Source organism: Nicotiana tomentosiformis, chromosome 4 (assembly GCF_000390325.3).
Source record: "Nicotiana tomentosiformis chromosome 4, ASM39032v3, whole genome shotgun sequence".
NCBI classification, from domain to species: domain Eukaryota; kingdom Viridiplantae; phylum Streptophyta; class Magnoliopsida; order Solanales; family Solanaceae; genus Nicotiana; species Nicotiana tomentosiformis.
In genome coordinates this window covers 136,531,887-136,544,792 of record NC_090815.1, presented here as the reverse complement: position 1 = coordinate 136,544,792, position 12,906 = coordinate 136,531,887, and the positions used below count along the sequence as shown (strand labels likewise).

At 30.2% G+C, this 12,906-nt stretch overlaps 1 protein-coding gene across 1 annotated transcript; it reads left to right on the top strand.

The window, feature by feature from the left end:
* The first annotated feature begins 7,723 nt into the window (after positions 1 to 7,723).
* LOC104120740 (probable trehalose-phosphate phosphatase 6) lies at positions 7,724 to 11,252 on the top strand. Its single transcript, XM_009632566.4, has 9 exons — positions 7,724 to 7,854; positions 8,344 to 8,484; positions 8,987 to 9,058; positions 9,175 to 9,273; positions 9,378 to 9,437; positions 9,584 to 9,685; positions 10,487 to 10,564; positions 10,677 to 10,817; positions 11,124 to 11,252. The coding sequence occupies exons 1-9, from the start codon at positions 7,786 to 7,788 to the stop codon at positions 11,250 to 11,252; spliced, it is 891 nt and encodes a 296-aa protein (XP_009630861.1). The 5' UTR covers positions 7,724 to 7,785.
* Positions 11,253 to 12,906: the final 1,654 nt, after the last annotated feature.

Genomic DNA, 12,906 nt, shown 5'->3' with positions numbered 1-12,906 from the left:
TTCCGACTACGCATACAAGTCATAAAACATGAAGTGAAGCTATTCAAAGTCTCAAACCACCGAGCGACATGCTAGAGCTCAAAACGACCGGTCGGGTCGTTACACTGTGATTGCGTCGTTACCTTATTTTTTCCTCTGATCGTGTCCTTCAATATTATTAAATAATCATATATTATTCTTTACCCTACCTTTTTATATAATAACTCTACCTTGTACCATTTTTTTAAAATAATATTGCAAGTTTATTCTTTATATTGTTGGTGCATGATATTATGAAACGATGGAAAACAATACAATCTATCCAAATATTATATACATCTAAACGATACGGTACAATACAATACAATATAATATAATACTATACAATACATTATGAAATAATACATAACAGCCAAACAAGCGAGAGTATTTCTTACTATAGATTCCACTATTTTCAAAACTCTTTTTGCCCTGCACTTTATCCCTGATCTACCTAACTTTAGATCATAAAATGACTCTATTAAAATAAAACAAAATCAAAAGCTGCTATCCTTTTCCCACATGATTCTCTAGTGTCGCCAATGGAGTAATTCCACTTTGATTGCAAGCTTTTCCTAATTGAACTAGTATTATTTTAATCACGAATTAAAAACAAAAAACAACAGTCTTTGTTATAAATGTATACACAGTGACTTCTTAGTTTTAGAAAATTTCAACTCTGCACTAAAATTAATAAGCAATTAGTCATTTATAGAATTAAGTATATAATGCGTGACAGTATGAATAAAAATGCGTATACAATATCTCTCAAATAGGTAAATGGCCAAGATTAAAATTTAATAAATACGAACATAATTTTCATTCCTTGATTTTATTTTTTGCAGCAATAATTTTCGAATCAAAACAAATGTTTCATTAAGTTTTGAATATTAAAAAGGGTTTAAGTTAAATGTACTAATGTAATAATTTTTTTATATCGTCAGTATAATTTAAACTGTTATAACATGTTATTTACCCTTTATTCTAAGTTATCATGCAATTACCTCTTAATTGACATGATTGTATAAATATTTTTGTATTGTGCAATTTCTAACTAATAAAATCAATTTAATTGCAAAGATATGAACTTTAATAAAGAGAACTTAAAGATCATATTAGTTAAATTATTTAACTACAAAATCACATGAAAAAGGTCATTTTCTTGTGGGTTTAAAACTTTAGTATTGTCAAAAACAAAACTTTAAAATGTTAGGATGTTTCCACGTGGATATCTTTGAAGCTAACATAAACACTTTATTAGTTGTCCAAATCGCTGGATGGTATATACAATTGGGCACTTTAGGAAACTAAGATTGCTAAAAGTTAAAACAATTAAAAACTTCACCCAATCTTACTTTAAGATTGTTGTTATAAAAAGTAACTACGCGTCGATGATTTAGTTAAATAGCCTAAAAAAATTAGAATATTGGATTAAATGAAAGTAATATATAGAGCTTACAAAGTATACAAACTAGAAGTGCTACTTCGGATCGAGGTATTATAATAATTCAGTTAGTGGACTTCTGATATTAATAAAGCAGAAATATACTAAAGTATTTTAATGGGTACAACAGTTTTAAAAGTCACTAAGGTGTATCTTTAATTGCATCTCTAATTAAGAACTTAAGATCTAAAAAGGTGTGGAGAAATACATAGATGGAATCATGAAAATTAAGAGGGGTAGTTTCGCACCAAAAATATATTTTTTATTCGGTATTCGAACCCACACTATATCGATTAATTTGAATTTGCATCATATAAAATGATGTTCAACATAAGGCATAACAACGAAAGAGAAGTAACGAGACAATAGATTCATAGTAAATAACGAAGTACATGAATTCTCTATCTCTTTCCTTAGCTGAGTGAGTGATATAGAGAGAGAACGCTCGACATGCAGCCATATATATATCGTTGAATCGGTCTTATTTTACTTATTCTGGGGTACCATAGCATGCCAGGAATAAGAGAAATATACTTGATATAACCACTCCTTTGGTTGGGGATTGTACCGCCCTGCCTTTCGATCGATACACGATTGAGAAGGCCGATCACAAATATTACACGTGTGGGAGCGATCCTAGTGTAATCACATTTATCGGTAGAACTGAAATTAAATGACACAAATTAAAAATACTTTTAATGGGGCGGTGATAGCTTCTTTCTTTACAAGAGAAATTGGCATTAATTTAAATTTACGTGCTATTCACTGTTTCATATTGCTCTTTTATGGAAAAAGGTGAAAGTTATTGGAAGCAACCAAATTGAAGTGCATCTTCTTAATTAATTTACAATATCTTGTTTCATAACACAATAGATTGCGCGCATTATTAATCAAGGATCTGGAATTTTTCGTCAAATGTTAAAAGAACACCAATATATAAGGAGAAAATTTTAAGTTATCTGTATTAACAATGTAAAAGTCAGTAACACAACGAAGTCGCTTATAAGGTAGTTATAAGTAAATATTTATAACAAGTATTTGTTTGTATTATTATAAAAAAAAAATGGCAACTAACCTGTTGTATTTATTTGTATCATCATAAATATGGCAACTAACTTATTATACAGTACTCAGACATCTCTATAACAATATTCCTATATAACAATACTTCTTCATAAAAGTCAAGTTTTTTCGGAACCAATTTTTATGTTATGCTATAATATATGTTATCTATAACAACACTTCGTTATAACATCCAAAAATATTCGTAACAAATGAGCCTGTTATAGAGAGGTTTGACCGTAATAAATTTAAGTATATTGATGATGTAAAGAGATCTTATAGTGTAAGTCTCTATAACTTTAATTATAGAGGGGATCAATACCAACAATGTGCTTGGACATATATAGATCTAGAGACAGTTAGATCTCAAGACCTCATTCTTTAAAAGTTAAGGTTATATACACTATTGTTAGCCTAAGAAATTTTACGGATATCTTTATCGGTTGTAGCACGTGATTTATCTTATTTACAAAACTATAAATTTCATATTTTAAGAAGATTTATCTGTAAATATTCTCTAGGTGACATAATAATATACAAAATTTCTTACACAGACTGGTATATAACATCTTTTAATTGTTGGAAAATGTTATGCAACTTAGGGTGTGTTTGGTACGAAGGAAAATATTTTTCGAAAAATATTTTTTAATTTTTTCATGTTTGGTTGGCTTAAATGTTTTGGAAAATATTTTTCTTATTAACTCATTTTCCTCCAATTGGAGAAAAATATTTTGCTTATCAAGAGAAGGGAACTCATTTTCTGCCCTACCCACCCCCTCCCCCTCTCCCCCACCCCCACCCCCACCCCCACCTCGCACAAAAAAAAAAAAAATTTAAAACTTTTTTTTTATAATTTTAAATTTCTTTTTTTCGTTTCTGCAACACCCCCTCCTCGCCGCCGCCCCCTCCCCCCTCCCCCCGGAAAAAAAATATTTTTTTTTATATATTTCAATTTTAGTTTTTTCATCTTTCGGTTTACATGTTCGAAATTTTACAAGTTCCAAAGTTATGAGTTCGGAGGTTTATGTGTTTGGAAGTTTACGGGTTCAAAATTTCGCGGTTTCAAAAGTTTAGCGGTTCAGAAGTTTATGAAATTTGTGGGTTCGAAAATTTATGACTTCATGTTTATTGTATCTAAATTATTTATGAATACTCTTGAGAAGTTATTTTTCTTAATTTGCGTACCAAACACCGAAAAATGAATAAGATTACTACTTGTTTTTCAAGAAAATATTTTTCCCGAAAAACATTTTCCGTTATACCAAACACACCCTTAGACCATCTTCATTTTGTCCAATATTGGCTAATTAAAGTATCTATAAGTTTGGGTTCGGCTATGCTCCATTACTTTTGGCTCCAATAAATATCAATACACCTGCAGATGAATGACACATATTCATATAACTATGAAGGGCTGCGATTGCTTTTTAATTTATTCTTATATTTTTGTTTATTCTCCATCTTTTGCGGACCGGAACAAGAAGGAACTTGTCGGAGTCAGATTTTTTATCCTTCTAATGTACTTATCTCATGCCAATACCAAACCAATCATTCCCTTCCATGAAAGCACAAACATAGCAAAGCGTGCTACAAAACAAACAGTTATCGAGTATATTGTATTCTTATAAAAAATTATATATATGAATTAATTTTTTAATAGAACAAATTTTGGTTAGCTTTTTATATATAGAAAATCAGTAATTAATGCCATTAATTAATAAAATAAAAAATCAGTGCACTAGGTACATGTTTTGTCATACTCAAAGTAAAGGTCAGTTGGAACTATTACTGTTCTTGTTCCCGTTAGCAAAAGATGTAGAATAACAAAAAATACAAAAATAAATTAAAAAGTAATCTCAATTCTTTATAATTATATGAACACGTGTCATCCATCTGCATCTGCATGTGTATTATTGTTTATTGGAGCCCAAAATATAAGTTTCATAAAGTCAGAAAAGATGATAAAGAGATCATTAATTAATATTAGAAAGTAGACTGAAGTTCCATTGTTAACATGTGGCAGTCTTCACATTTACTTCTCTGCGAAGAAAGAATCAAATAGAAAAAAGAAAATCAAGAAGTATCAAATATAAAAGACATGCGTTTTTCTATCAGCACCTCGTATAATTAATGCCCGACCGGATCCATGTACAAATATATTCAAATATAAATGCTACTCTTTCCAATTTATGTGTGGTGTTTGAAAATAAAAGCTTTTGAAACTTGTGATTTTAAAATATATATATATATATATATATATATATATATATATATATATATATATAGTGTGACTTGTGTGACTACAGATTATTCCATTAAAGGTAAAGTAGGAAATTTAAAGTTAAAATATTTTTAAATAACGAAATATAATATTCTTTTTGATATTGACTAAAAAGGATAAAAAAATTGGGACGGATAAATTGGGTCACAGGGAGTAATATTTTCAGAATATAATTGGTATGGTAAACACTGATATGACAAAAATGACGACATAATTTAGATCATTCACAAACTGCAAACTCGATTTGCTAAATATTAATGAAGAATCGTCCAGTAAAATAGAGGATTGTTAAAGATTATTTTTATACTATTAATATAGCTTAAGCTATGGTAATAATTCAATTTACCAACTAGAAATAGTACTTGTTACCTTATAAGTGATTGTGTAATATTTTTTACACGTCAAACAAAAACAAGCTGTGGATTCATGAGATTACAAACTAAATTAAAATTGCTAAATCTAGACTTATTTTTGACTATTAAAATAAATAAATTAAAGCACTTCCTTTCTCCTTCTTATATATAGGTTCAAACTCTTCCTTCATTTACTCCCTCTCCTCCGACAAGAGAAATAGACAAGAACCCATGTCAAAAGAAAGAAATCAAGAATTTATTCCCTCTCTATAAACAGTACCTATAAGGTATTTTTTCTTCTTTTTCTTACTCTTTGTATTTGATCATTTCTTTGTATTGGAACACAAACTTTGGCTAAGCAATATATATATATATATATATATATATATATATATATATATATATATATATATATATATATATATATATATATGCGCGCACTTTGTTTATTTCTGTTCAGTAATTTCTTCGTTTTCCCTTTTTGTACTCGTGGCATTGTCACTTATTAATAAAACAGGTTTCCTCAGTCCAATTCAAAAAGTCTGAGGTTTTTCCCTTCAATAATATTTTCTGCTGCAGTTCAAGTTATTCACTTTTGTTTTTGAATTTCTCTCATTGGGTAGAAGTGAATATAGAAATTCGAGTTAGTGGATTTAAAAATGAGAGTGAGTTAGTAAAGGCCATGCTAGAGATCGCAACACAATGAATCATAATGTTATGCACAGTAACAAAAGAAATATTAAAACAACTAAAAATACATATTTTACCACTTTTTACACATGTCTGTGAAGACCAAAGAACAAGAAGATATCTTGCTATTATCAGGTTAATTTTACTGATGATTATTCAACTATCTTTTAATTTTACTAAAGTCACTTAACTATTTTTTGTCACTTAAAAGTAACTAAACTTTATCATTATCACTTAAAAGTCATTTTGGCTCAAACTTCTACCATAAATATGACATGGCATAAAATTTAATGAGAAAAATCCAAAAATAAATGCCACATAAGTTTAAATGGACCAAACCCACTTTAGATCCATTTATCCCTTAATGTGATTTGACCCATAACCCAAATGGTTTCGATAAAAAAAAAATATTAAAATTCATATTAGTTTAAAAAAGTTATCGTACACTACAAAATTCTTGCCTTTTTTGTTACATAATGCTCATTTACAAATATTCTATATTAAAAAATTCTTCTCTTGTTTGTATGCCATATCCGAGTCGCTTTATAACTCTACTGAAGTTAAAATACTATTGTATCATACTCACATAATATATTTATAATTTTCTAGTGGATTAAAAATAGTATTGTATCCATCTCACATAACATATTAATGTGTCATAAGCATACATGAGTAATAAGGCTATAAGAATCTATTTTCGCAAACTAACATTCTATTAATTTCAAATTGTTGCTTATTAAGCAACACCAACATAGAAATAACCTACTTACTAAGCAACATATGTAATTAAAGTGCATAACGAAAATTGTCAATAGACATGCAATTACAGACAACCTATTGCAATTGTTTAGACAAAAGAAAAATTGTATCTATACGATCAAAACCCCCCCAAAAAATCACAAGACCTAATTTTATCAGGGGTGTGCGTTTTTTCCCTTATTGAAACCCATTTAGATTATGGGTCAAATCACACTAAGGGAGAAATGAATTTAATGGGTATGACCCATTTAAACTTATGTGGTATTTATTTTGGATTTTTTCTATTAAATTTTATGTCATGTCATATTTATGGTAGGGTTTGAGCCAAAATGACTTTTAAGTAACAATGGTAAAGTTTAGTTACTTTTAAGTGACAAAAATAGTTAAGTAACTTTAGTAAAATTAAAAGATAATTGAATGACCATCAGTGAAATTAATCTGTTGTTATCATCACACCAATAATTTAATTTCGAGCTTTGGAGATGAAAAAACTCTTGGTAAAGAACGTTCCCTCTGTGGTGAGTTTTACGAAACGCGAATATGAATTAGTTTATGAAATAATCATATTTAAAAAAGGAAGCTACTAGAACTACTTAACTTTACCAAAATTAGTAAGTTATAGAGGGATAGGTCAGAGGAGCTTTGGTACACGATTAAAATAGACACGAGCCTAAATATAAATTATATTCTTGTACGTTAAAGGCTAGATATAGGGTTTTAGGCACATTGATCCTCTTAGCTAAATATATGGTTTTGAGAACCCTATTTAGCATACTATATATGCAAAGGAAAAGCTAGAATTTGAACTTTATTAGTTCTAAATTTGAGGATAGAGATATCACATGTTAAAAACTGGATTCTGAATTTAATTTTTGTACATATTTAGTGAATTTCTTAATTTAAATATAAAATTTAGGCTAAAACTATCAGGTTCAGCCGAACACATGCCTCGCTTTCTAACTCAGCCCTTGAATATATATGGACCATATATCTTTTGTTTGTAGAACCCTATTATTCTACTACTCCTTTCCAAATTTGATAAATTTATATTAATGTGATTTTCCTGCATTTGGAAGTTATAAAATTTCACTTGTGGTAATCTACATGCAGTTTTTTTAATAACAGCTTCTTATAACATTGAGATTAAATATATATTTGTTTCAGACATTATCGAAGATATGGGATTGTCAAGGCTCTCATCGACTGAAGGCGAAAATGCTTTCTCAATTGAGTACACTTCTTGGCTGGTAAGCCCATTTCTGATCTTTATCTAAATTAAGCTGAAGATGTTTATTTGATTATATGTATATAGAAAACTTTGGTTAAATTAAATTTGAATTTTTAGAACTTTTCAAACTGAAAGCTGTTTGAAAATAATTTGTTGAGTAATATTAAACATTAGTATTAGTCTCGTATTTTTGTATCTTCTTATCGATCTGCAGGTTTCTTTTGCTTCGGCTATTCTATCTATCTTGTTGTTATTTCTTATCTTGCTATTTCTCAGCCTCGTATCTTTGTGTTAGTCTGGTTATTTCTTATCTTGTTGTTGTTATTGCCTTTTCATTTTTTCCTTGATCGGGTAGTCTATCTGAAACAATATTTCTACCTTCACAGGATATGAGTAAAATCTGCGTACACTTATCCTCCCTAGACCCCACTATGTGGGATTATACGGAATTTGTTATTATTGTTTATTGTTATTATTACATAATGTTTTGGTGATAATTTATATACAGATGGAGCATCCTTCTGCTTTGGATAAATTAGAACAAATGATGAGCATAGCAAAAGGGAGAAAGATAGTAATCTTCTTGGATTATGATGGCACCTTGTCTGATATTGTACCAAATCCTGAAGAAGCTTTTATGACTGATAAGGTATAATTAAACACTCTCAATTTTAATTTACTTTTCTTATTTTTTTGTATTGAATTGTCTCAAAACTTTGGTTAATCAATATTCGCGCTAATCAGACCAAGAGATTTAAATAACTCATAGTGCATTATATCGTAAAGTTATCTCGGTGTGACCTATAAGTTACGTGTTTGAGCCGTGAAAGCAGCAACTAATGATTGCATTAGGTTAGGTTGTTTACGTCACACCCCTTGATGTTCAGTTCTCTCAGACCCTGCGTGAAAGCGAGATGCCTCATGTACCAGACTGTCTTTTTATAGTGCATTACATGAAATAAAAAGCTATATATATATATATATATATATATATATATATATATATATGCAAAAAAACTTACAGATGAAAACCTCAAAAGAAGTAGAATATCACATGCAAAAAATAAATAATTTTGGATGAATATAACTTTAGTAATTAATCATCAAATTACTATGGCACATTACTGATGAGAGCTTTATATAAATTTCAGATGAGGACGGTGCTACGTGAAGTTGCTAATCGCTTTCCTACTGCAATAATTAGTGGACGGCGACGAGAAAAGGTGCGTGTTTATATTACATCCTTTAAATTAAACAGAAAATAATGAACTAAGTCAAGTTATAAATTATTATTAATCCTACTTACGCTAATTCTTCTGCTTTTTCTTTTTGTTTCAAGGTACAAGATTTTGTACAATTGAACAATGTTTATTATGCTGGGAGTCATGGGTTAGATATCGAAGCTCCATTGAATCAAACAACAAATTTTGATGATATGGTCCGCTATTTTTTCTGTATTAAATTTCTAATTATTTGTGTGTATTATGTGAAACTTCAAGGTCGTTAAGTCTCTCGATTTTTTTTTGTATTTCGAAATTTTAGGATAATGAAGTTGTTGTTCTTCACCAACCTGCGAAAGAGTTTTTGCCTGAAAAACATAAGGTATGGATGCATGGAATTTGCAGATATGATACGCAAATTAGAAAGGAAAAAATAACTAGATTATTTTTGGTATGAGCATTGAAGTTAATTTCCTTCAAAAATTGATTACTTAATTCTCCAATATTTTTTCCATGTGTTTCAATTAGGTTCTTAATCTCTTGAGTGAGAGAACTAAAGGTATAAAAGGCGTCAACATTGAAGACAACAAATTCTGCATTTCTGTACACTACAGACATGTTCACGCTAAGGTCTGTTTTTGTCACGTAAATCTTTGAACGTGAAATTAAACTTGTAAAGTTATATTATCAAAGTTCAAGTTTTATTCATGTTCATTGTAAAAAAATAAATAAATTATACAGTCAGATCACTGAAATCCAACTGCATGTAAATCGTCTATAATAAGATAACTTGAATACGAGTATGCATGACATATATAAATTAGGTTGGTCAAATTACATTGTTAGTAGAATACTTTTCGTCGAAAAATTATACTCTCTCCGTTCCAGTTTATTTGAACCTATTTCCTTTTTGGTCCATTCCAAAAAAAATGCTCCCTTTCTAAATTTAGAAATAATTTAGTTTAAACTTCTAATTCTGCCCTTGATGAGAAGTTTTTATAACCACACGAATACTATGGACCCCTTTCTGACATGTTTAGGACCACAAATTTCAAAAGTCTTCATTTTTTCTTAAACTCTATGCCCAGTCAAATAGGTTCACATAAATTGGAACAGAGGGAATACTATATATAGTTTACAATATATGCGTATTAAATCTTGAATACCATTAGCCAGTGGCGGCGGAGCCACATTGAACCAAGGGGTGTCAGCGACACCCCTTCGCCGGAAAATTCAACTATATTGCTAGATAAATTTTTTTATTTGATGTATATTTACTATACGTTGACTCCCCTTAACTTTTCGATATATCTAATTATTTATATTTTAACACCCTTTGAAGAAAATTCTGGTTCCGCCGCTGCCATTATTAACATTCCTCACTTTAATTTGGTACTGTTTATTTTGTTAACTATGATCTCCAAATGGCAGGACCTTGGCACACTCGAGAATGTCATTTCTACTGTGTTAAAAGAATACCAAAACTTTCGTCTATCCAAAGGCAAGAAGGTAATTAATCTTCTTTCAATGAATTGGTTAACTATGTAATATGTGCCATTTCTTCTTTGAAGTTGAAGCTATACTAACAAGAATTTATCGATCTTTTTAATTTTATGAATAGGTGTTTGAGATACGACCAAATATTGGGTGGAATAAAGGTCACGCCCTGGAATATTTCTTAGAAAATCTTGGATTTGGAAGTTCAGATGATGTCCTCCCTATATACATTGGAGATGATCGAACTGATGAAGACGCTTTCAATGTAATAAATAACTCCTCTTGATTTCGTGCATTTGTTGTATTTTTCAAACATTTTTGAAAATGCTTTTCTTGTGCCGACGTATATCGAAAATAGCCTTTTTATCTCAAATAAGGTAGCGGTGGAGTTTGCATACAGCTCACTATCCCAGACCCTGCTTGTGGGATCACACTATATATGTATGTTATTGTTGTAACAGATTTCGTGCATGAAAATTAAAACATCAATTTCTTACTCTAAGTTTATACAATTTATATTTCTTTTTCTCATTTCGTTTTTAAGAATTTTCCTTTGAATTAATTCCTGCAGGTATTAAGGAAAATGGGACAAGGTTTACCAATAGTTGTATCTGCTACTCCAAAAGACACCAAGGCTTTATACTCTTTACGTGAACCAAAGGATGTCATGGAATTTTTATTGGGTCTTGTGCAAAGATGAGTTAGCTAAGATTTAAATCTTATGAGTTTTGAATTTTAGAACGACGACTTTAAGTGTTAATGATTGAGTTCTAAATTTAATATATATACATATTTAATAAATTTCTTAATACAAATATATTATTTGACCAAAAAGACTGTTGACTTCGATTAAACCCGTAGGTCAACTCTTGCCTACGCCCATGCCCTCTGGTCTTGTGGTTTGGAGCATTAACACTTCTTCGACTTAAGTTGTCTAACAAAATAGCTCAATGATCAAGTTATCACAATTTGAATATTTTTACGAGAGATTATTTTGAAAACAATATCTAAGTTGTCTAGTCTGTTTCTTTTCTTCTTTGTTCCCTTTTATTCGGGACTAGGAGTACTAATTAATAGTAGGTAGTATCTTTTCATTCTCTTATAATTAAATCCTAGGTTAAATTATTACACCTTTCATGGTAATTTGTGGATGGAAAAGTGGGGGTCCTTTTAATTAGTGGGACACCACATTACAAGTTTTAATGCTCTGAATTGTTGATACTCAACATATGTATAAATTCACTAGTAGGGCATTCAAAATCGAACCGTAACCGTTAATCGAACTGAACTGATGACTTATTGGCTTATTGGTATCGGATTATCGGGGTAATGGATGGTGAACGGATTGAGATTTTATAATTAACGGCTTAACGGTTAGGGAGCGGATTACTTAATTTTCTTATCGGATAAACCGTTAATCCGTTAAGAATTTTTATATTTACACTTTTAACTTTATTGAGTATTCAAAATATTTATTCCAGAGTAATAGATCCCACAGTATACTATATACATGTTGGATGTGATAACAACATATGTATTAGAACAGAGAAAGTGCATCAAGATGCTATGATAAAAAAAGAGCCAATTGGAAGTGATCACAGTCCTTTCTTCTCTGCTCCATTCCTGTTATTTGGCTTGATAATTAAGGTTGCTGCTTCATTTGGGTGCAGTGATTGAGATAGTCTCATATCCAACATGTACATAATATACTGTGGGATTTATTATCATGTGCAGAGAAAGCACCTCGAATATACATTAGAATTACAACATATGATCGAGTTGTGAAGCTAGAGCAGCAACATGCTATGATAAAAAAATTTCTATTTGGTTTGGCCGATAAACCTCCCAATAATCGTTAATCTGATATCAATTTATCCATTGTCTTATTGGATGATTAGCAGATTACGACATTTATAATCCGATAACCGATAAGCCGAACTGTTAAGCGTAATTATCCGCCCGATCCGCTCAATAAGCACCCTTATTCACTAGTATTTCTTTTATGTTTGATTTTTTTTTAATTGTTCTCCTTTTGCTTAAAAGTTAAACAGTAGTACTTGTAAATTTTAACATAAAAATAGCACGGGCTAGCCAGTTTTCGCATTGGTAATTCAAAAATAGCCAGCGTTTGTAAAGTCATTGAAAAATAGCCACTATTTTACTGCAACATGGACCGGTCCAGCATAATATACTGGAGATTGGTGCACATGTGTATGAATTTCGAGCATATTATGCTGGAACTCCAATACGCGGAAAGTTCGAGCATAATATACTCGAGATTGGAACACTTGTGTATGAACTTCCAGCATATTCTGCTGGACCAGTATATTATACTGGAACTCCAGTATAATATG

What these genes read in the sequence shown, in the direction of transcription:
- LOC104120740 (XM_009632566.4), top strand. Translation starts at nt 7,786, where the DNA reads ATGGGATTGTCAAGGCTCTCATCGACTGAAGGCGAAAATGCTTTCTCA. An exon ending in ACAGACATGTTCACGCTAAG is followed by an intron (nt 9,686 to 10,486) that starts GTCTGTTTTTGT and finishes TCCAAATGGCAG; the next exon opens with GACCTTGGCACACTCGAGAA. An exon ending in GTCTATCCAAAGGCAAGAAG is followed by an intron (nt 10,565 to 10,676) that starts GTAATTAATCTT and finishes TTTTATGAATAG; the next exon opens with GTGTTTGAGATACGACCAAA.